General features: G+C 37.2%; 1 protein-coding gene across 3 annotated transcripts in view; it reads right to left on the minus strand.

Moving 5' to 3' along the window:
- METTL8 (methyltransferase 8, tRNA N3-cytidine) overlaps nucleotides 1–24,502 on the minus strand; it is a 77,883-nt gene that overhangs the window by 4,910 nt on the left and 48,471 nt on the right. For 2 of the 3 annotated variants that reach the window (XM_060106430.1, XM_060106429.1), the window contains 5 exons: nucleotides 19,589–19,680; nucleotides 9,333–9,703; nucleotides 7,904–7,953; nucleotides 2,604–2,667; nucleotides 1,253–1,392 (listed from right to left, as the gene is read on the minus strand). In XM_060106430.1, coding sequence (XP_059962413.1) covers nucleotides 1,253–1,392; nucleotides 2,604–2,667; nucleotides 7,904–7,953; nucleotides 9,333–9,703; nucleotides 19,589–19,673 — 710 coding nt within the window. In that variant the 5' untranslated portion in view covers nucleotides 19,674–19,680. The remainder of the gene's footprint in view (nucleotides 1–1,252; nucleotides 1,393–2,603; nucleotides 2,668–7,903; nucleotides 7,954–9,332; nucleotides 9,704–19,588; nucleotides 19,681–24,502) is intronic. The other variant, XM_060106431.1, reaches the window with a different exon arrangement.

Here is a 24,502-nt window from a genome sequence, read left to right on the forward strand (position 1 = left end):
TCATGACAAAAATACATTATCTAAACTAATTCAAATAGTCTTTTTGAGGTCTCATTTTGAATTTAAACATTTCCTGTTATAGGTGTCAGATAGAAAATCTTGTTCACTATCCACCTACTCTATCCTTTTTACTATTCATCCTTTTAACTGTGAAACAAAATACATAGATGACATCCTTCTACCAGTATCTGAATAATGCCAACAGTATAAACAGATTAGCAGAAAGAAATAAGTTATAGAAACTGGGGGGAAGTAACTTCATGGAACTTGATATATCTCACCAGGTGCAATTATATATTTCATTCGTTATTTGGAAATCTAATTTGCTTTTCCACAAGTAATCAAAGTGCACATCTCTGAATGAGAAGTAAAAGGACTGTAAAGGGTCCTAGTGACCTTATAATAGCAAAGAAAGAAGGACACAATACTCGATTTCTTTGGGAAAGAGTCACACTCACCAAACAAAAAGCGGTTGATGCCAAGTCTGTATCTATTACCAGAAGATCACGAAAACCCGATTTTAAGAAATGTTATGAAGGCACAACCCCTGACACTTACCACACATGTGTCTTAATACATATAAGGTGGCAAAATTTTAAGAAAAGTGATCATTTTAATTGCTGGTAATATCTCTTTGTGCTTCCTCTTTGGAGAAAAGCTTTATTTATTATTTCAAAACCTTATGTGAACAAAAATATTTAAGTCATGAATATTTAAATGATGGCACTAGGCCAATCTTAGAGTATAAAGGTCCGAGGTTAATCTGGCAAATCTTGATAACCCCTAATTCCCTAGTGGGCTTCTTTAAAACGAATATTTTAAAGCCCATCGACAGACCAGTGTGAAGCCAAACAGATTTACAGCCCACCTCTTCATGAACATTCAGCAAGATGCTAAATCAAAAATGTTTGTTTCTGATCACCATGTACAATTTCCCTCTTGGGAGTCTATTAGGCTGTTCTGAATTTGTAATTTCCTTGAAGCTCTGTCACTTTTAATAGGTATGTGTCTTGCCAGAAGATGTTTACTTCATTCTGACAGTGACAGAAAGCTCACTAAAGAAGTAGTGTCACCAGTTTCTTTCTGAAAGTCTGAAGAAAGGAAAAACTGCATTTAAAGGGCTGCATATTATACATAATGTAGTTCATTAAATAATAAATTCAAGAATTGTCATTTTTGCTTTGATAGTTCTGAAAGCCACTCCTGATAAAGGGGCTGTACACATTTGCTCTGCCCTTTCGTCTTCATTTACCTGTCAGGATGAATGGAAGAGAGCACAAAGACGAGGAGAATGACATCCAGGATCCCATCTGGAAAAGGGTAGGGTAGGCCATCGTCACAAACGTCATGAACAAAGGCACAGCACTGGGCTGCTCTGTATGACGCGTGCGACTGTCATGATAAAGGAATGAAAAGACAAAAACAGTTGTTAGCAGACTTCTAGTGTTTTTCTCAAATTAAAAAGGTCAGTTTAACTTCTCTCAAGTGCTGTTCTTCTATAAATTTGATATTTGGATTAGGTATTCTGTTAGGTTATTTCAAGCTGTCGTTAAAAATTAAGTCTAGAACTTGGACTTGATAACAAATATTCTTTTGCAATCCCTCCTTAGCTTGAAAAGTGGAGTAGGGTAGTCTTTCTGAGTCAGTAGTCAGTGTTGCTGGAAGCCTACCCTGTGTTACTTCACAGGCACTGAGATGGTCCTTGGTTCTCTCTCTCACTGCTTATTCCATGCCTCCTTTGGCATTAATATATAAATATCCTATAGTACATAATTAACATTAGGTAATGGTGATGGCTGTACAACTCTAAATATACTAAAAATCACAGGATTGTATACTTTAAAATGGTGAAATTTATGGTATGTGAACTATACCTCAATAAAGATGCTATTTTAAAAAACCACATTAGCGTACATACACACACAATTTGCCTATAAAAACAACACTAGAAGGATATATACCAAAATACTAACAGTGATTCACTCTAGGACTCTAAAAAAGCATATTATAGGTAAATTTTATCTTCCCCTTTAGGCTTTTCAATATTTTAGAAAATGTCTACAATGAAAAACTATTAACTCTTATTATCAGAAATTATGTTCCATGTGTTTACTATACATTTTTGTTAGAATTTCCATTCCTTTTCCATTTCCTAAAATTACCTCTTTTTGCTATGATAATGCTTACTAGCAGTTGGGAATTGGTCAAATAAGGCCCGGTTCCCACCACTGTTTTCCTTACAGTTGAGGACATTTTAGATTTGTAATATATACCTTTTCAGACCTTTTTTTTAAAAAAAAAATTTTTAATTTAACTAGTGCCTACTATGTGCCAAACTGTGTGTAAAGCTCTAGGGACATAAATATAAATACCACCTTGTAGGAATCACTCCCTTGAACTCTATATTAAATCCCAAACAACTTCTATTGTTTTAGGGTACCATCTTAGGCATCAGTTGATGATATGATTTGCAAAATTTTAAAAGCTCAGTTAAAAATGGTCACAGATTACATTTGATGCAGTTACATTAAAAAAAATCACTTCAACAGCAAAAAATTAGATTTTTTTAATATAGCTCGCTTTAAAGAAAATATAAGGCATACCTTTACCAGCTCCACAGCTCCAGAAGCAAAATCACAACAATAAAGAAAGAACTCTGGAGCATTCCTATGAAAATGGAAGAAATATTTAAATCTAGAGCCCAGATATGCTGAAGCTACAGAAGAAAGGAAAGTGTAGGTTTGAACTTGTTAGTATTTCTTTAACAGAATTTTGGATGACACTTGGCTTGTTTCTTCTTTTTTGACACTGTTCTCTGCAGTGGTGTGTGGATGCCTTCATGTTTCTGAACCAACATTATCTCAAACACTTATCAATTACAGGGTGACTTTCAAATTCCTGCCCTGATTTTAAGGCCCTCCATTATGTGGGCCTACTTGCTCTATATCCCATCATACTCTCCCATGGGAAACCTCCAAAGCCATCCATTAGCATTGCTCAATCTTCCTCCTATCTCTCACAGGCACTCTTTCTTGTCTGCCTCCAGCCAGCATGGCCTGTAACTCCTCTTAGCTTAGCCAAGTTCTATCCTCTCCAAGGACCCTCAACCCCCAGTTGCATTTATGTGCTGTTAAATGTAATATTAATATGTTTATATTAACAGCATATAAATACAACTTCTAAAAAATAATAAAACACTAATATATTCTTATCTTTTCAAGTGATTTTCAAACTTTTTTTTTTTTTTTTTTTTTTGCGGTACGCGGGCCTCTCACTGTTGTGGCCTCTCCCGTTGCGGAGCACGGGCTCCGGACGTGCAGGCTCAGCAGCCATGGCTCACGGGCCCAGCCGCTCCGCGGCATGTGGGATCTTCCCGGACCGGGACATGAACCCGTATCCTCTGCATCGGCAGGCAGACTCTCAACCACTGTGCCACCAGGGAAGCCCAATTTTCAAACTTTTATTGAGCCTTATATATGGACCAAGCATTAGAATACGAAGTAGTAAATGAAACTGTCTAATAAAAACTGTCTAGTAAGAGTATGGGATTTGGGAGCCAATTACACCTGTGTTTAAATCCTGGATTTGCCACTTATTAACACTGAATTTGACTTAGCTTCTCCGAGACTCAGTTGCTTTACCTACAATACGTAAATAAAGTAAGCAAATTCAGGGGTTTTTTTTGGGGGGGGGATGTTTACCCATATGAAAATCCTGACTAATTTTAATTGGCCTCCACTGAACTTAGACAAGTTCTATTTGGTCTTTACCTGAAATTCAGTAACAATGGCTGAGCCATGGTTACTAATGGGCAGGCACATACAGCTGTCCCTTGAACAATACAGGTTTGAACTTCGCAGGTCCACTTACACATAGATATTTTTCAATAGTAAATACTAAGTGCTATATGGTCCGTGGTTGATGGAATCTGCAGATACAGAAGGAACCACAAATACGAAGGGTCGACTATAAATTATTCATGGGCTAACACCACACATTGTTCAAGGGTCAACTGTACTTTGAATTTTGTGGGTCAGTACCCTTCCTAATCATACCTTGTATGCTATTAGCAAAGGATCCTTGCATCATCTTGCTTACTAGTGTGTCTGAATCACAGAAAGAGATCAGTATGTCCTAAACAGTAATTATAGGTATGGTCCTGGCTCTTGTGGATTTTATAGCCTAGTTGGGGACATATACAATTTCTATAGAAGTGTGCATAAGGCAGGCACCCTCAGGTGAAAGTCGTAAGAATTTTGAAGGAGGGGGATGGCATTGCTAAGTGGGGAGAAGGGGAAAGGGTTTAGAAGTGGGAGTCACATGCTAGGGATGAGAAGCAGAGTTGATCCTGAGAGCCCAGTGTGTGACAGGATATATGGGCTTTGAAGCACATAATTAGAACTTCTAATTTGATTCAGGAGGCATTTCAAGCAAGGAGGACTTCTAAATAAATGCGGAATATAAGCACAAATATGCATTTAGCAAAATCTCACCCAGGCTCGCATTACTCTCTTAAATGCTACTCATTGATGAATACTACATTCATGTATAATATTCATATACAGTATAGTATTCATATATAGTGCCATTCTGTGGCACTAGGGGTTTGTATTCAAATTAATATCTGTCTAAATAAATTAATGTATCATGAATAGGATTTGGTTACGAAAAGTTAACCAGTACTGAATCAAAGTTAAAACTTGTGCTGCTTGTCTTTTCTCATCCATCCCATATAAAAATTGTGCTTTATTGCAGCATATATACCCTTACTGTTTCCTATGAAATCCATATATTTGTGACTTGTAATTGTTGGTCGGTCACACATGTTTGAAATGTCTCAAAAAACACTCAGATACATATAGCACTATGTGGTATGATGGCTAAGGGCAAAGGCTCTGAAACAAGACTGCCAAGGGTTGAATCCTGGCTCTACCACTTAGTTGGGTGACCATGGAAGAGTCATCTAATCTCTCTGTAATTGATTTCCTCTTCTTTTATATTGGAGTATAGTTGATTAACAATGTTGTGTTAGTTGCAGGTGTACAGCAAGGTGATTCAGTTACACATATACATGTATCTATTCTTTTTCAAATTCTTTTCCCATTTAGGTTATTACAGAATATTGAGCAGAGTTCCTTGTGCTATACAGTGGGTCCTTGTTAGTTATCTATTTTAAATATAGTAGTAGTGTGTATATGTCAATCCCAAACTCCTAATAGAGATAAATATGGCATCTAAGTTGGTTGTAAGGATTGAATGGACTCATATATGTAAAGTTTCTAGAAAGGTGCCTGACTCAGAGTAAGCACCTAATAAATGTTAGTCATTCTTATTATTGTTGCTATCATCATCACCATCACCATCATCATTATCATCATTGTTATCATCATTAAAGGAAGATCTGCCTCTGCCTTCCAGGAACTTAAAAACTTAAGAAATTAACATGGTTCTATAAATACTTCCATATAGCTCAAAATGCTTCTCTGGACACTGGCACATCTAGCTATTATGAAAGGTATGCAGTCTATCTTTGGGCAGTAGTTACTAAACACTCACAAGATACAGAACAGTCTAGTAAGCTAAAGGAAGGCATGTGCCATTTGCCATGTGTCCTACCAGACGGCAGCTTGACCTATGAAACTGAATTCCAACAGCAACCCAAGTTGGTCTTGTGATCACCCAATGACTTTCCAGAGCTTTTCAGTAAAATCGGCTGACTGCCTTGGCCCTTCTCCCAGCAAACAGGTGTAAATATCACCACTACCACCATACCACCAAGCACTCTCTTGGCAAGGGGTTTAAGAATTAAGTGATCCTTGGAGAATGATATGACCTCTCAATTCCAGAGGTCTAATTATGGTAAAATATTCTAAAAATGTAAAACATTAATCTTACACTCTCCAAAAGTAATAAGACACAATTTCTGTGGTGGGAAAAAAAAGTCTAATCCTCCCTTTGGAAGGCTAATCACTGGTTGCCTTTTAAAGATGAATTAATTATCTCAGGTTATTGAGCTACAGTGATTTCTAAAATATGAATATGAGGCAAAAAAAAAAAAGACACATCCACAAAGAAAGAGTCAGGGGGTGAGGAGGCAAGAGCTTGCAATTATTAGTTGGAGGGAGAAGTAGAAGAGGGAAAAATACAACTAACAAGTGGGGAGCCAGAGATATTAATCAGTCAGTATGTACCAAGCTCTATCTATATTGTATTGTTAGGCTACCTGAAAAATCAGATTAGAGTAAAATATGCTCTTTATCTCAAGGAATATACGAATAGTAGTTGAAGAAATAAGACATAAAGAAATGATATGCGGGCTTCCCTGGTGGCGCAGTGGTTGAGAGTCCGCCTGCCGATGCAGGGGACACGGGTTCGTACCCCAGTCCGGGAAGATCCCACGTGCTGCGGAGCAGCTGGGCCCGTGAGCCATGGCCACTGAGCCTGTGCGTCCGGAGCCTGTGTTCCACAACGGGAGAGGCCACGACAGTGAGAGGCCCACGTACCGCAAAAAAAAAAAAAAAAAAAAAAAAGAAATGATATGCTAAATAATAACTTGAGATGAGTCATAAAGTAACACATAATCAACTGCCAGTGTAGTAGATTTATGTGTATTAAACGTTCAGAGATCACAGGGGTGAAGGAATCTGACTATGTGGTATAAAAGTACAGGAAATTTTGGCCCAGAAATTGGAAAAGGGAAAACAAAGAAAATAAGTCCCGAAAGAGAAAGACCATTCAGAACTGCAAATTGGCCAGCACCACTTCTGGCTGGACACCTTAACTGGTAATTTGATGATTATTAGGGAATTACTTAATTTTTACTATGTTAGGCTTATAATAGTAATGAAGTATGTCCTGCTTTTTGGAGATCCATCATAAGTACTTAAAGATAAAGTGTCATGATGTTGGCCTTATGTGAGTAACTGTTGAAACAAGGTGGTGGGTGTATGAGAATACACTGTATTACTCAGTTTTTCTGAATGTTTTTACATTTTCACAATGGAAAGTTAAAAAAAAAGACTTTCTTAAATTTAAAAATAGGCATAGCGAAAAGACTGAAAGGAATTATAACAAAAATTCTGTCAGCAGCTATGCTATGGTGGTGGGAATAATGGGTGATTCGCCCCAACCCATTTTCCTCTAATGGGAACGTTGTACAACGTGCTTATGTTGATTTTATAATGGAAAAATAATGGGAAAGCTATCATGTAAACTTAAAAAAAAATAGGGACTTGACAGACCAGCCATAGGTAAAAGGTGTTAAAGTTTTGTAAGGTGTATCTTCTTCATCACCTACTAAAACGCATAGGTGAGGTGGTGAACTGGAAGGGCAGGTCAGGAGAACATCTTTGCTCCTATCCCCTACTTCTGCCTTTTTGAATCTTAGGGTTAGGTGCTATAACTCCAAACAATTTCAAGTCTAGATACAGTCATCTGACATAGGAAGGTTTTACACTGGGTGCGGCTCCAGAAGTGATGACAAAATAAAATGAGTTTAAAGCTTACACTTTATTTTGTGTAAGCTTTAAACTCAATTCTCTATGTGTAAAATGACACCTAAATAACCTGAAGGGGTAAATAAATCTCTAAAGTTCAGCAATTCCCAACTTAGCAGAAGGATCAAACCTCTTACTCTCTTTTATTCCCTCATCCACATAAACACAAGCTTAAAAAATTACTTCAACTCATGGTGGACAACCCATGCCTGTGAAACATAATTTCAGAGTAATTCTCAGTTCACATGAAATTAGACACTCAGACCAAGACACTTCTTTTGAAATTTCCTTTAGTCATTGTTTATATGGGAACAAGAACACTACTGGCATATATATGACTTTTTCCCAGAATTTCTCAACCTCCCATATGTATGTAGAATTTTGTAGGAGAAAACTCTAAAACTCACTGCAAAGTGTTCAGAATTGGAAAAACACTATTCCCAGCACCACAGCCAACCTAAAATCAAAGAATAAACAAATATCATGAAAATAAAGTTAAATTTTCCTCACCAATGTCAGATTTTTTTACTAAAAAAAAAAAACTAAAAGAAATTTACTGGATCTCTGGGTATAGGAGAGTTTTCTAAACTCAAAAGCAATGAAGTAAATCACAAGAATAATATGCACTGAGAAATTTGACTATGGAAACATTTAAAATTTTTACATACCAAACCCCAAAATAAACCAAATTAAAAGGAGACAAACATACTGTGAAAAAAACATTTGCATTAAATATGATAAAGGGCAGAGCTCATTTTTTAAAAAGCATCTGATAAATAAAGGAAATAAACAGAACACAAAAGAAGTACAAATGACTTCTAAACGTTTGAAGAACTATATGACCTATTTAACAATCAAAGGAATGCAAATTAAAATAAGGTATAATTTTTGTCTAACAAAGCAGAAAGCACTAAAATAAGAATATTCCAATCAGTAAGGGTGTGATGAAACAGACCTACACTGCTGTGAATTGGTATTAGTACAACTTCTTAGAAAGCAATTTGGCAATATATTTTAACAGTATTAAATTTTTAAAATAAATTATGAACTAGTAAATTGAACCCAAATAATAAAAGAAAATGCAGAAAAGTCTATACCCAAAGATGTTTGCTGTTGAAAACCTGAAAACAATTTAAATGCCCAGTCAAGTGAAAACAGGTAAGCAGAATCATAGTATTCCACATAGTAAAGTATTTTGCAGCCATGAAAATGTTTATAGAGAATTTTTAAAGATAGGGAAAACTGTTTATGTTATAATGTTCAATACAAACAAAGCAAAACCCCAAAATGCAGGTAGAGTATAGCTCAACTATACAAACAGTATAAACAAAAGGAGAAAAAAGTCAGTTAAATGTTAACAGTGGTTAAATTAAATCCCTTGTTTATGGGACTGTAGATTATTTTATTCTTTCTCTTTAGCAAATTCTCTGTAATCAGTATATCTTATCTTTACAATCAGAAGGAAAAGGTTTATTTTTTAAAATAGAAAATCAAGGTCTACACCAGATTATAGCAAATTACATACTTCACTTATTTCTATTTCACCTAAAAGCAGGAAATAACAGAAAGAGATAGAAATTAAGGCTAAAACTTCATTGGTATTTAAAACTTCCTTCAAGTTAGAAATTAAAGTAGACAAATTAAAAAAAATTTAAATCACAAACTTAAAACCTGACTAATTAAAGATATGAGTCCCTTAAATAATTTTTGTGCACAAAAGTATATGAACACTTATTTAATAGTTAGATTTGATCATTTCCCCCCTAAAAAATCTGGATCGTTATTAAAGTAATATGGAATGTACATTAAAAAATTTTTGCCCCTGCAGTACCATACCTCTAGGATTCTGAAAGTGGCGCTGCTACCAGGAAACAATTCAGTCTTCAGAGGTCCTTTTCTGTGTTCTTTGGAGTCTAGGTTGGAAAAATCTGATCCTGCTTTGTTTTGACCATCTGATGAGCCAGAACTTTCTCTATTATGATTTTTTTCTTCAGGCATAGTAGGGCAGTGCATTCTTGAGAAACAATTTGCAGCATGAACTTTTACATGATTCCATGATAATTCTTTTACCTTCTCTTCAGGTTTTTGACCAACTGGAAGAATTTCAGGAAATTCCCTCAACAGCCAATTACGATCTTTGAAAAACTTATTCTTATGAATCTTATAAAATGTGTCCCAATATTTACTAGCTTCACTCTCATACTTCACTAAAATAAAGAGAAGAAAAAAGATTTATTTTACTATGAATTATATTTATCATTAGTTACTATTTTAATAACTATATTTAATAATTAAATACTGTTAAATATATTACATATACTATTCATTTATAACAATTATATTTACTATTGAATAACTTTAATATTATAATAATTTTTATTTATGATTTTTTTTAACCTTTTAAAGGTTAAAACTACAGAGTATTAATCCTCACAAAATGTGTCAATGTGTGGGGTATTTGGGCTTACCCTGGTACGTCTGCTTCTGTCTCAATAGTTTAGCCAATACATTTTTGTGAGGAATATAATCATTGCACACTGCTTTCTACAGTCTAATCTTGAAATCTTAATGATCACATTTTTACCAATAACCTGTAAGGCTCTTTATTATCTTAGAGAAATGATACCTCATTTTTCATGTCTCTGTAAATGCAGCTTCAACACGACAAATGCCTGTGCAAACTGGTAATCAAACAGGAAATTGTGGAATAAAAAATGACATAACCTTACAGCTAGAATGGTCCATTGAAATAATCTACTCCAACCCCCTTGTTTCACGTTTGAAGAAAGGACACACAGAGAAATGAACCCACTTATCCGGGTCCTGGAGCCTGGTCACAGCAGAAGCAGGACCGTATGTTCTGACTCCTGGGGTCTAGGGGCCATCCCGTAACTCCATTCTTCACCCACCTCCAGAGGCACCTCTTCTTATTGACATCTCCTAATATGAAGCCTTAAAGAGAATTTCTGATGCAATTTAAAAAGAGATATGCATTTTGTGATGTCATCCCTTCGATTACCCTGGGTCCCAGCATCAGGGTTAGGTCAACAGTCTCAGACCTTCAGGCAATTCTTAGCTTTCTGCCTCTTTCTATCTGCAGCTTAAATTAGTATAATCATTAATTCACTAACTTTCTCACTCACTCACTCAAGAAACATTTCTTGGATACTATTACGTACCAGACCTAATCCCTGGGTTAGGAATTACTTTCACCCAGTGTAGACACGTGACATTTCTAAAGTGCCTTCAAAAAATTTTAAAAACCTTCCATTAATATAGAGTAATTTTCAAGACTTAATGTTAGGTGAGAAAGCAAAATGTAGAACAGTAAGTATATGATGCAACTATTTATTAGAAACAAAAGAAGAAAAAAAATACATGTGTGTACATACACAGAAAAACAGTCATGTATGTATATACACGCATTTACTGCTATATGGGCAGAATACTTCTGGAAGGATAATCACATAATTAGTAGTACTGGTTGCCTCTAAAGAGTGGAACTGAGTGGCTGGGGACCAGGGTTTGAGGAAGAATTCTCATTTGAATTTTGATCCATGTGAAATTACAATCTATTCCAAAAATAAACTAAAACTAAAAACAACAGACTCATTTCTTTGAGAATTTTAAAGGAGCCCTTACCCTCAGAACAAGCAGTTGCCTATAGTCAGGTTTGTCTCTATTACAGAACCCTGTCCTGAAGCCCTTATATTTTTTCTTTTCTTTCCACTTTTATCTTTATGGCCTTGTACCATGGATCTCCACCCATCTGGCCACAAGACTTCCTTCCCATCAGGGCTGAACTGTATCTGGCAGCAGGACTGCTAGAAAGACAGAAACTCCCATCTGTATTTAAGGTCTGAGAAATGAAAGTAGATCTCTGTAACAAAAGAATTATGTGATGTTGAAGTCCAAAACATGCTCTCATCTGCACTAATGGGAGGAAGCCTATTTATCACTAATCTAAAAATGCTGTATATCTTTAAAATAGTTCTATCTCTACTTTTAAAAATTGGAGTGTATCTGATATACTGTGTAAGAAAACAAAACAACATTCCGAAAATCAGACTCAGGAGGAATTAGGAAACCATCAAATTTCCCCAGGGTCTTCTTGCACCTTCTCTTCTTCCTTTTACCTTAAGAACTCTCTGTAACTCACTCTATGCTGGTAAAAGATTTTTCTGCTTAATAAAAAGTGACCCACCTAAGAAGACCTATATTTAGTCAAATCTCTAGCATTTGAGTTTCCAATACCAAGTTACTTGTGAAGTGAGTTTGAACCTAACTATAAGTAACTAGAATGTAATATAAGTGATTAATTTGTGGTAATATCCCCCTCGGAATTAATTGGCAGGGGAAGAGATAGACAGCAGGGGAGTAACTTGAAAGAAAAGATGTTCATAGCAGTGCTATTTATAATAAGAAAAAGTGGAAATAAACATTCAGCAACATAGGAATGACCAAGCAAACCATGCATGTCAAAACAGAGTAATTTTTTTTTTTTTTTTTTTTTTTTTTGCAGTACGCGGGCCTCTCACTGTTGTGGCCTCTCCCATTGTGGAGCACAGGCTCCGGACGCGCAGGCTCAGTGGCCATGGCTCATGGGCCCAGCCGCTCCGCGGCATGTGGGATCTTCCTGGACCGGGGCATGAACCCGTGTCCCCTGCATCGGCAGGTGGACTCTCAACCACTGCACCACCAGGGAAGCCCCAGAGTAATCTTATGTAGTAATTAAAATGATAATAATATTAAGAGAAAATATTCACACAGCATGGTCTATACACTGACTGCAACTCTAAAATTTATTTTATATTCATTTATAACCATCAGATGGAATTTTGGAGTGCTGGTAACAATTTAACGATTATTAGGTAGTTCTTTCTTTTGCAAAGTTTTATCTACATCTTACATGAAGATAAAGAATCTTGGTTGAATTCTTCATTCTACTTGCCCAAAGAGTTTCCTAATTTGATGAGGGGTTGAATTAGAGCAGCGACCCCCAACCTTTTTGGCACCAGGAACCAGTTTTGTGGAAGACAATTTTTCCACGGAGGTGGGGGTCGGGGGTGATGGTTCAGGAGGTAATGCGAGCGATGGGGAGCAATGGGGAGCAATGGGGAGCAATGGGGAGCAGCAGATGAAGCTTCGCTCACTCCCCTGCTGCTCACCTCCTGCTGTGCGGCCTGGTTCCTAACAGGCCACGGGCCGGACCCCTGAATTACAGTATCTCTATGTTTAAGCTCTAAAAAGTCTACATACTTTCCTATTAAATCCCATGAATTTATGGAGAACATTAAACATTCAGTTCTACAAACTGCAAAATCTTGGATCAGATTGCTGTCATAAATATGAGCCTGTACTACTGTTTAATTTCTACAGTTTATAAAGAAAATGAATCTTCAGTGAGGTGACCAGAATCTGGTTCAGGTACCAAATATATCAAACACCTAAATTCAACCCTAGCTTATTCAATCTTTAAAAAGGATCTGATTACTATTAAATGATGATGGTCAAGGTCTGCTAATATATACGCTTTCAAGCCTGTTTCAAGTATTTCCCACTCAGGAATTAGGAGGAAAAAACCAAACATCACATAAATCATTGTACCAATAAACAGCAGCACAATAGTACATACTAAGTGTTTATTTTGTGCCAGGCACTATGTCAAATGTTACTTGGATTTTTTTCCCCATTTAATCCTAATAATACCTCTCAGATAGACATGTTATTCCGATTTACAGACAAAGAAGTTCAAGGTCAGAGGGGATAAAAAAATTTGCCCAAGGTCACCCAGCAGAGCCAGGACCTGAACCAGTTCTGTCAGACTTTACGCTCTTAACCATTATACTACACTGCCTTCCTAACACAAAATCAAGATTAACCCCCTCCAAAATATCTCTGAAAATAATCTGTTTTTCTGATTTTCTACTTTCCTCTCATTATGAAGCATTAAGCTGAAATTAAAACCTCAGTACGACTTATAAGAAGTATAACCAAATAGTAAAAATAATGCTGATTGGAGTGAACCTACATAAAGACAGATCAGAAAAACAGACTTAATTAAACCCCATTTGAATTATATAAAAAATAAACTATGCAAGGTTGTATGATGAAACTATGATGAGCAACAGGAACATAAAATGCTCTATGAGAATAGATGGGTTTGTGGGACAGCAACAAAACAGAAACAAAACAGGATAGTCTGGGATAAAGGCTAATGAGCTGGAACTTTTTTTTTTGCTTTTTAAAGTTGTGCTTTTATTTTTTTATTTTATTTTATTTTTTTGCATTACGTGGGCTTCTCACTACTGTGGCCTCTCCCGTTGCGGAGCACAGGCTGTGGACGTGCAGGCCCAGCAGCCATGGCTCACGGGCCCAGCCGCTCCGCGGCATGTGGGATCTTCCCAGACCGGGGCACGAACCCATGTCCCCTGCATCGGCAGGCAGACTCTCAACCACTGCGCCACCAGGGAAGCCCTAAAGTTGTGCTTTTAGCAGTACCTTCAATCAATTCTGGCAACTCCACAGTTTCCAGTAATGTGTAACAGCTTCTGAGACCCCACGGAAGCTCAATCAAACTCATAATTATGGCTATGAGACAAGGTAAACACCTCCAGCATATAATTTAATTTCCTGAACTGCAATTTCCTCTGTGATAACAGGGGAATTGGAAGAGCAACTTTTCTGACCATGAGTGAAAAATTTAGCTTAATCCTGCTGGTTCACTCAACTCAAGTGCAGGCCAATACTGATAAAAGAGTATAGTGTAGAGAAATCTGGTCTTCATCTTGTCCAACTGATTTTCTAAACAGGTACATTAATGATCAATTTTTCTTGGAGGAGAAAATTTTCCCTTTACTCTCCAAGGTGGCCAATTCAGAGTTAATTGCTCTCTGCCAACAGCCGTAAAAGGAATGTAGTGATCTGTTTAACCACAGCCAGATGAAGCAACTTCTCAATTATTCATTTATTAAATTCAATACTGCTGAGGAGAAGAAGGACTATGACACACTAACCATACTTAAGTATGCAGAATTCACCCTGAATCACACTGAATATAACGACTAAGAAATTGAATTAAACCATTTATATGTATCTGACATATACGATATGATTAATATGTATTATGAAAATTTATTCTAAGTTGCAATGTAACAAAAGGCAATTTATTTTAATTTAATTTAATTAATTAATTATTATTTTTTTTTTTGCGGTACGCGGGCCTCTCACTGTTGTGGCCTCTCCCGCTGCGGAGCACAGGCTCCGGATGCACAGGCCCAGCGGCCATGGCTCACGGGCCCAGCCGCTCCGCGGCATGTGGGATCTTCCCGGACCGGGGCACGAACCCATGTCCCCTGCATCGGCAGGCAGACTCTCAACCACTGCGCCACCAGGGAAGCCCCTATTTTATTTTATTTATTTTATTATTTTTAACATCTTTATTGGAGTATAATTGCTTTACAATGGTGTGTTAGTTTCTGCTTTATAACAAAGTGAATCAGTTATACATATACATATGTTCCCATATCTCTTCCCTCTTGCATCTCCCTCCCTCCCACCCTGCCTATACAAAAGGCAATTTAAAGCTATTTTTGCAGAGCAATTACACAAACACCTGAGCTCTCAAAGTTGGAAGTTTCCACGTCACTGATAAAGTTAATTGTCTAATAAAAGAAAACTCTTAAAGTTATGAAATTTAAAGTATACTTCTAAGAGCACTGTATGAAATTAACAACCAAAGCTGACCTACAAACAAGTATCCTAAATTTATCAGCACACAAAACTTTTAGCTACTCTATTTTTTTTTCTCACATAGGACACTCTCAAGTGGTAAGGTATTCACAAAGGAAGGTATAGTGGAATTCTCTTACTATTTTCCTTGTCATAGATAACACATCCTAGGTAGATAGTTATTTACAAGGGTATTTTAAAGTAAAAATAGCAGCTGCATTTGTTATTAACTTTTAAAAACCCATTACATTTGCTAAATTACCAGCTGAGATGTAACACACTGGAGATGTTTTTAGGAAATTATAATCATGTTAACTCAAAAACTGCCAAATGTATCTTTCTCATTTCTCTGAATTAACCTGCTTTAAAAAGAAATCTGAGCCATTATAAAATTTAAAATAAATTACCAAAAGGAAATGTGGAATTAAAAATCATTAATCTGGGCATCTAATTGAAAGAAATATTGCTAATGAGAGCCCGGATGCTTTACATTTTAATCACAGGAATGAATATGTCAACCATCGTACGGCAAAAGACTGTCTTATTTGTGATGAATAAGTTCTTATTTTCAGAATTGTGGGGGTGTTTCCGGACTTCAGTTCTCACCAAAGGCTGAGACAATAGGTGACAAATGGGAAATGGGAGTGACAGGAGAGACTAACACACAGAGACCAAAAGAAACTTGCCAGAGAGTTGGCCAGCATGGGAGAACAACCAGTATTTCCTCCCAGTGGCATTAAAATAAGTAAGATAAAATCAGTAGACAGTGCTCATGCCGTATACTATTCTGCAAATGGAATACTTTATGATGGGAGAAAACTGGCTCTTTCAAAGTCTTAGGACCCTCCTGGATAAGAAGAGATGGTGATTAACAGGGGCAGTGGGAGAAGAACCGGGTCACAGCTTCCTTTGGGTTTTCACAACGTTTGGGAATAGAGCTTTTAAACGGATCTATTCACCTTGACCCATGTTCATCAGAGACATTAGATATCCAATTAGAAGCCTCACCTAGGCTTCTGCAGACTAGCAGGTCGATGATCCCTGGTGGAGACTGGACTGGGTGGCTGGGTAGGTATTTACTCTCACTGTAATGTCCTGTCACTCAACATAGTTCCTCAGGACAGTTTTCTTTCTTTGCCACCCTCAACTGCTGCTCTGTGCAACCTTGCTTAAGTGTGATGTAAGGGTCACCCTCACTGTGTGTGTTCCTCTACTTGTAGCAGTGCTCTGACATGTGTGAAGTCCACTGCACTGAGTGGTGTTACGGGGGGGTGGGGGGAGGTAGGACGTAGAGGGGACCCAGCAGAAGCCTTGATCACTTTGAGTCATTTTAAAATGAACTCTTTTGTTTTGTGTCTCCACGGCGGCCAGAAAACTTGCTCAGAAACAGAATGCACATGCTAATAAGCAAACCAAATGCTTCAAAGCAGTATCATCAGCCCTCTCCAGTCTGCTTTTCCTGCTTCTATAGAGAAAGGCCAGTCACCACCTTTCTATTTCAGTCACATTATGGTTCTGTGGGAACTGTCATTTTCCTTTACTGTGGTTTCCAAGGCCTGAAAATAACCTCATTAGCTCCACTCAAGTTCATTGTTAACATAAATAGGCCAAAATAGGCAGCCACGTACAGAGCCCTTTAAGGGAACATTATCAGCACTGCTCATCTATTTATGTTCTAAACAGAAATACTCAAAAGAGCATGAAAAAAAATCCTTGGTTTTTCATATTCTCAGGAAATATACTGTGGATAATTTTTAACTTCCTGGAAAAGAATTAAGATGACTGATATCTTTTAATTCTGTTTAGGCTCGACTCTCTCTGTCACATCCAGGTGGCCACTAGCAGAAGCTTGAGTAATGTGGAAAATATGTCTGTGCAGCTGCTGGCAAAGAAGCAAAATTATACTTCCTCAGAAACAGTGTGACAGAGTTCCTGCAAAGGAATGCAGTGCGGGCTGATCTGTGAGCAGAACTGCCACCGGTATGCACTCTCAAATCCAGCCCCAACACTCCCTGGCCACATCCCACTCTGGGACTGCATGGCTGGAGCTCATAAAAATAGAATGGTTCTACTGTGGATCAGGTGCTCTTCTTTCTTGTCTATCCTCCAGGACATATTCATGCTTACAGTAAGGAAGGAAAACTAGCTCTGAGGGATAACAAATGATGCCAGAGGATAAGACAGGGCCACACTGCCCCCTTCACTGGCAAAGGGCAGCTCATGAGGGCTGTCTCATTAGCTCAAGTTGCAACAGCTACCTTTGCTTCAAACTTTAGCCTCAGGTGTAGACTAAAGTCACCAGAACAATAGCTAACCAGTGGGACTAGTGCTTTTCACTAGCTTGGCTTGCACAGAGGAATGCAAACATCTTTCTCTGGGGAGTTTCAGGACAGCTGATCAATCTGGAAACAAAATTCTATCTCAGGGGTTGGCAAACTTTTTCTGTAAAGGGCCAGACAGTAAGTAGTCTGTGTGGGCTACATAAGGTTCCTGTTGCAACTACTCAACTCTGTAGATATAGCTCAAAAGCAGCCATGGACAATGTTAACAAATGAGTATGTGTTCCAATAAATCTTTATTTATAAAAATAGGCAGTGAGCTGGATTTGGCCCCTGGCCATAGTTTACTGCCTCTCATTCTATCTAACGGGTACACTGACAGTGCTACATGAGTGATTGAGAAATGATGATGACCACAACCAAGTTGTTCTGGCAAAACTAACCTACGGTATTAGAAGCCAGAATAGTGGTTGCTGTTTGTAGAGTCTTAGGGATTTGGGAAAGTAATTGGGACAGAGCATGAGGAAGTTTCTGGGTTACTGGTAATATTCTATTTCTTGAAGTGGGTGTTGGGAAAATTCACTGAGTTTTATGAAAACTTTATGAAAATTTATGAATTGTGTTAATTTCTATGGGTATCTGGTACTTCAATAAGCTGTTTTTGTTTTTTTTAAAGAAAAAAATCAACCTGTTTTAGAGGAGAAATCATTTAAGAAAAAAAAGGTAGGAAAATCCTCTCTAGAGAGTTTAAGTGTTGGGCCAACTGCCTGTCGGTTCCCAGCTACGCATTGAGAAGGACAGAGGTCTAATTTTTTTTAGTGTGCTTTTTAGAAAAAAAATTTGTGGTAAAAAACACATAACATTTACCATCTTAACCATTTTTAAGTGAAGAGCTCAGTAGTGTTAAGTATATTTACATTGTTGTGAAACAGATGTCCAGAACTTTTTCATCCTGCAAATCTGAAACCCTATACCCATTAAACAACAACTCTGTGTTTCCCCCTCTCCCCTCAGCCCTTGCTAACCACCATTCTAATTTCTGTTTCTATGAATCTGACTACTTTAGGTACCTCATATAAGTGGAATCATATAGTATTTGTCTTTTTGTGACTGGCTTATTTCATTTAACATAATGTCCTCAAGGTTCATCCAGATGATAGCATGTGACAGGGATTCCATTTCTTTTTATGGCTGAATAATATTCCATATGAAAAGACCACATTTTGTTTATCAATTTATCTGTTGGACATTTGGGTTGCTTCTACCTTTTGCTATGGTGAATTGTGTTGCTATGAAAATGGGTGTGCAAATATTTCTTCAAGACCCTTTCAATTCTTCTGGCTATATACCCAGAGATGGGACTGCTAGATGATATGGTAGTTCCATTTTTAATTTTTGGAGGAACTTCCATACTGTTTTCAGTAGAGGTTGTACCATTTTATAATTACTCTAACAGGGCATATAAGGGCTTCATTTCTACACATCCTCACACACACTTGTTATTTTCTGGTTTTGTGATTGTAGCATAGGCCAATACTTTAGAAGCCATTTTTAAGGTTGGCGAGGCCTTACCTAAATTAAACTCTAAATATCAAAGGCCTCTAAGAAAAGTACCTCAAATCCTTATTGAAACTTTATGTTCAGTAAAAGACCAGAAACATTTTGATATGACTTTACCTTCTTTGCTCAAAGTTTTTGAATCTGTTGAATATTCCTAGCAGGTCAAGTGCACAACAGCATACTAAAAGATGCATAACCAAAGGAAAAATTTTAAATTATGTTCTCATATCTTGTTTGAAATGCCACCCTTAAGTATCTCCCAGAGAAAGCAATAATATGACTATAGAAAGAGATTATACTTATAGGGTGAATACATAATTTATTTCTTTAACTTTGGTTCCACTACACTGGAATAACTGGGAATTCTCCCAAAGGAACAAGTAGATTAGCAAAGGTAGAAGCTAAGAACTCTCTAAAGTAGTGGCACAAGTAGGAGGAAATGAGACTGAGGTGTGAACTGAATCAGTGGAAGGGCAAACAGGAAAGCCAGGCTCCAGGAGATACAACATGTAGTTGCTTTACCTTGCTCTTCCAGAAGGACTCGCACAGATGAGTTTTCCTCTACTTTTTTTCTGGCTGCTTCTTCTTCTTCTTTTGACCACTGCATGTGGTCCCTTTCAAAAAATGAAGATTATAAAACATGCTTTATAATTGAAGAAGGCAGAAAAAGAGTGACAAGGGATACCTCTTTCATTCTAGGTCAAAGGCAAATGACACAAACAAATTCCAAGGCAAATGAATACGTTGTGTCAGATGTTCCTTGTGACGGCGCTGGTGCAACCCTGGAGCGCCTGCGGTTCTTCTAACTCTGGGTGTGTTGCAAGCCCCAGCCACCTTCTGGAGATAGCTGCTTAAGTGGTGTCCCAGGAGCACCACGGTGCATGTTTATCTGGGTGCTGGTATGGTTTGCTGTGTTTCATTCTAAGGCTAAATTTATTTGCTTTTCTGTTAATTTATGAACCGGGAATTCTTCAATAGTTTTTTCATACTCCTTTTGCACTATTCTTATTAGCTGCCTTAATTTCTGTATATGGATTCATTTATGTTTAAATGATAGACTACTTGATATAGTATATAAGAAGGTCATCTTTCTAAGATCTGGCACTTTCTATAAGTATTTTCAGTTTCAAAATTTACTCTAGATGAGAGAATATTATTTCCTGCCACCAAAATATCTTTCTTGGAATAGAAGCAACATCTTTATAGAAAAAAGGTAATTTTTGTTTTGCTTTGTTCTTACAAAGTCTACGTTTCTTTTTTTGCAATAGGTAAAACTATAAGTGGGTGATGTAGTTTCCTGGAATAAACCATTTTTCTTAACAATAAAGAAATCACATACCCAAAATTCAAGTCTGTTGTAGTAGTCTGGGAGTAATGAGTCCCAGCACTAAGGTGGTGGCAATGGGAAACAGAAAGGCAGAGTACAGGGAGAGATATTATGAAAGAAAACTATAGTTATGATCTGGAGATTAACTAGATATAGAAGGGAGAAGAATGAGAGTCAGGAATGATTCCAAGGCATTAAAACTGAGTACTGATGAAAGTGGGGGCAACAGTGACAGAATAAGGAGTTGCTTTGGGTGGAATGATGATGAGCTTGGTACTATTTTAAGTCATGTTTATGCAATCAGATATGAGAGGGTATATTCCAGTGACCTGGCTATAAATACACCACTGAAAGGTAAGAAATTACATTTAAGAAGGATCAAAACTGGTATACTGAAGTTCCCAGGAAAAGTATATGAATAATGTAAAAATCAGAGTTTCACAGATGAAAATTTAACCACTGTTATTTCAAATAAAACCCAATCATTTACAACCCAAATAATCACTAAACAGCTTTATCACTTGCTTTAATGAATGAGATCAGAACAAATTTTTGCTTTGACTTATTTTAATATATGTGAGCAGTCACATATATAACTTGGAGCTGGTAACTACATTTTATATTCTGTACCTATAAATATATAAAGCATATTATTATATGACAGTTATGATGTTAAAGGCAATAAATCACTTATTGAAAAAATAGTATTACTAAGGCTGGGGACAAGTTTCTCATCTATGAATTTCTAAAAAATATAACAAGGAAAATAGAACAGTCCATTTCCCTGTAAAAAAATCAAGCTCTGAGACAAAGAGAGCGTATATGGTTTTCACCCTTACACATTTGTTTTAAACTGTTAGTTTAACTTGCTTCTTCCTGAGTATTTAATAGATTTAGTTATTTCTTAAATTGCTCTAACTTCCTTATACTGTTTTTTATGTTGCTTCATTTTCTTAACTGCTAGGTGAGGGGGATATTATACCCTTAGCCTCAAGAGAACAGATTTTCCACTATGTAGTTACAGAATCCCCATAGAAACCTATAAAATGTTTCTACTGTATTTATGGGGACTTCCTCCAGACCAGCTGCTTTATGGACGTTCTTATATTAGAAGAGTCTGATTCATGTATATCCAAACCCAACAGACAGCAATAAGAATCATTCAGGTTTATAAGTAACAAATACAATTACAATAGATTAAGCATAGAGACACCTAACAAACAAACTGAAAATAATCAGGTATTTAACAACCACCACCACCACCACCACCACTACTGAAGGAAGAAAATGGTTCATACTGTTTGACTTGCAAATTACACTCTGGGAATTTATTGTAATGAAGCCACTAAAAAAAAAAACCCAGAGAAGTTCTGTACAGAGAAGTATCTGTACAACAGTATTTACTGGAATACCAAATATAATAGCAAAAAACTGGAAACAACCTCAGTGATAGGATAATAGAAAAAGTATGGTAACTCAAAGGAATATTATACAGACATTTAAAATGATAGATATGAAGTTTATGCAACAATATGGAGAAGTATATATGAAATAGCATGAGGTTAAAACAACAGATCCCCAAACTGTATATGTATTATAATCACAACTATACAAAATAATATACACACTGGGTGAAATAAAAACAATTATAGTAGAATAGTGGAATTAAGAGTAACTGCCTTAAAATTTCCTTAATATTGTAAAGCTGCTTCAACTAGAGATAATCTTTCTAAAAACCATATTTATAAAAAAACTATACTGCATGTTTAAGACATATAACAATGGTCATTAAAACGTTATGCTATCCTTCTTGGGGGAAAACCCAGCAATCTTTATAATAAAAAAGAATATATGTTTTCTTAAAAAAAGAGAATTGAGGGCTTCCCTGGTGGCGCAGTGGTTGAGAGTCCACCTGCCGATGCAGGGGACACGGGTTCGTGCCCCAGTCTGGGAAGATCCCACATGCTGCAGAGTGGCTGGGCCCGTGAGCCATGGCCGCTGAGCCTGCACATCCGGAGCCTGTGCTCCGCAACGGGAGAGGCCACAACAGTGAGAGGCCTGCATACCACACACAAAAAAAAAAAAAAAAAAAAAAGAGAGAGAATTGAGAAGAAAATATAAAATATGCTGAATATTTTTCCTGAAAACTTGAATTTGAGAAAAATCTTAAAAATAAAAGATAGGATTTTTAGTATACTACAAAGCTACATTAATCAAGACAGTATGGTACTGGCACAAAAACAGAAATATAGATCAATGGAACAGGACAGAAAGCCCAGAGATAAACCCATGCACATATGATCACCTTATCTTTGATAAAGGGGGCAAGAATATACAGTGGAGAAAAGACAGCCTCTTCAATAAGTGGTGCTGGGAAAACTGGACAGGTACATGTAAAAGTATGAAATTAGAACACTCTCTAACACCATACACAAAAATACACTTAAGGGGCTTCCCTGGTGGCGCAGTCGTTGAGAATCTGCCTGCTAATGCAGGGGACACAGCTTTGAGCCCTGGTCTGGGAAGATCCCACATGCCGCGGAGCAACTAGGCCCATGAGCCATAACTACTGAGCCTGCGCGTCTGGAGCCTGTGCTCCGCAACCAGAGAGGCCACGATAGTGAGAGGCCCGCGCACCGCGATGAAGAGTGGCCCCCGCTTGCCACAACTAGAGAAAGCCCTTGCACAGAAATGAAGACCCAACACAGCAAAAATAAATAAATAAATAAATAAATAAATAAATAAATAAATGCCTACCCCCAACATCTTCTTGAAAAAAATAAAATAAAAAAATAAACTCAAAATGGATTAAAGACCTAAATGTAAGGCCAGACACTATCAAACTCTTAGAGGAAAACATAGGCAGAACACTCTATGACATAAATCACAGCAAGATCCTTTTTGACCCACATCCTAGAGCAATGGAAATAAAAACAAAAATAAACAAATGGGACCTAATGAACCTTAAAAGCTTTTGCACAGCAAAGGAAACCATAAACAAGACCAAAAGAATGGGAGAAAATATTTGCAAATGAAGCAACTGACGAAGGATTAATCTCCAAAATTTACAAGCAGCTCATGCAGCTCAATATCAAAAAAACAAACAACCCAATCCAAAAATGGGCAGGAGACCTAAACAGACATTTCTCCACAGAAGATATACAGATTGCCAACAAACACATGAAAGAATGCTCAACATTATTAATCATTAGAGAAATGCAAATCAAAACTACAATGAGATATCATCTCACACCAGTCAGAATGGCCATCATCAAAAAATCTAGAAACAATAAGTGCTGGAGAGGGTGTGGAGAAAAGGGAACTCTCTTGCACTGTTGGTGGGAATGTAAATTGATACAGCCACTATGGAGAACAGTATGGAGGTTCCTTAAAAAACTAAAAATAGAACTACCATACGACCCAGCAATCCCACTACTGGGCATATACCCTGAGAAAACCATAATTCAAAAAGAGTCATGTACCAAAATGTTCATTGCAGCTCTATTTACAATAGCCAGGACATGGAAGCAACCTAAGTGTCCATCAACAGATGAATGGATAAAGAAGATGTGGCACATATATACAATGGAATATTACTCAGCCATAAAAAGAAACGAAATTGAGTTATTTGTAGTGAGGTGGATGGACCTAGAGTCTGTCATACAGAGTGAAGTAAGTCAGAAAGAGAAAAAGAAATACCATATGCTAACACATATATATGGAATCTAAGAAAAAAAAAAAAGGTCATGAAGAACCTAGGGGCAAGATGGGAATAAAGACACAGACCTACTAGAGAATGGACTTGAGGATATGGGGAGGGGGAAGGGTAAGCTGTGACAAAGTGAGAGAGTGGCATGGACATATATACACTACCAAACGTAAAACAGATAGCTAGCGGGAAGCAGCCGCATAGCACAGGGCGATCAACTCGGTGCTCTGTGACCACCTAGCGGGGTGGGATAGGGAGGGTGGGAGGGAGGGAGACGCAAGAGGGAAGAGATATGGGAACATATGTATATGTATAACTGATTCACTTTGTTATAAAGCAGAAACTAACACACCATTGTAAAGCAATTATACTCCAATAAAGATGTTAAAAAAAAAAGAAA

The sequence above is a fragment of the Mesoplodon densirostris genome, chromosome 8, assembly GCF_025265405.1.
Source record: "Mesoplodon densirostris isolate mMesDen1 chromosome 8, mMesDen1 primary haplotype, whole genome shotgun sequence".
NCBI lineage: Eukaryota > Metazoa > Chordata > Mammalia > Artiodactyla > Ziphiidae > Mesoplodon > Mesoplodon densirostris.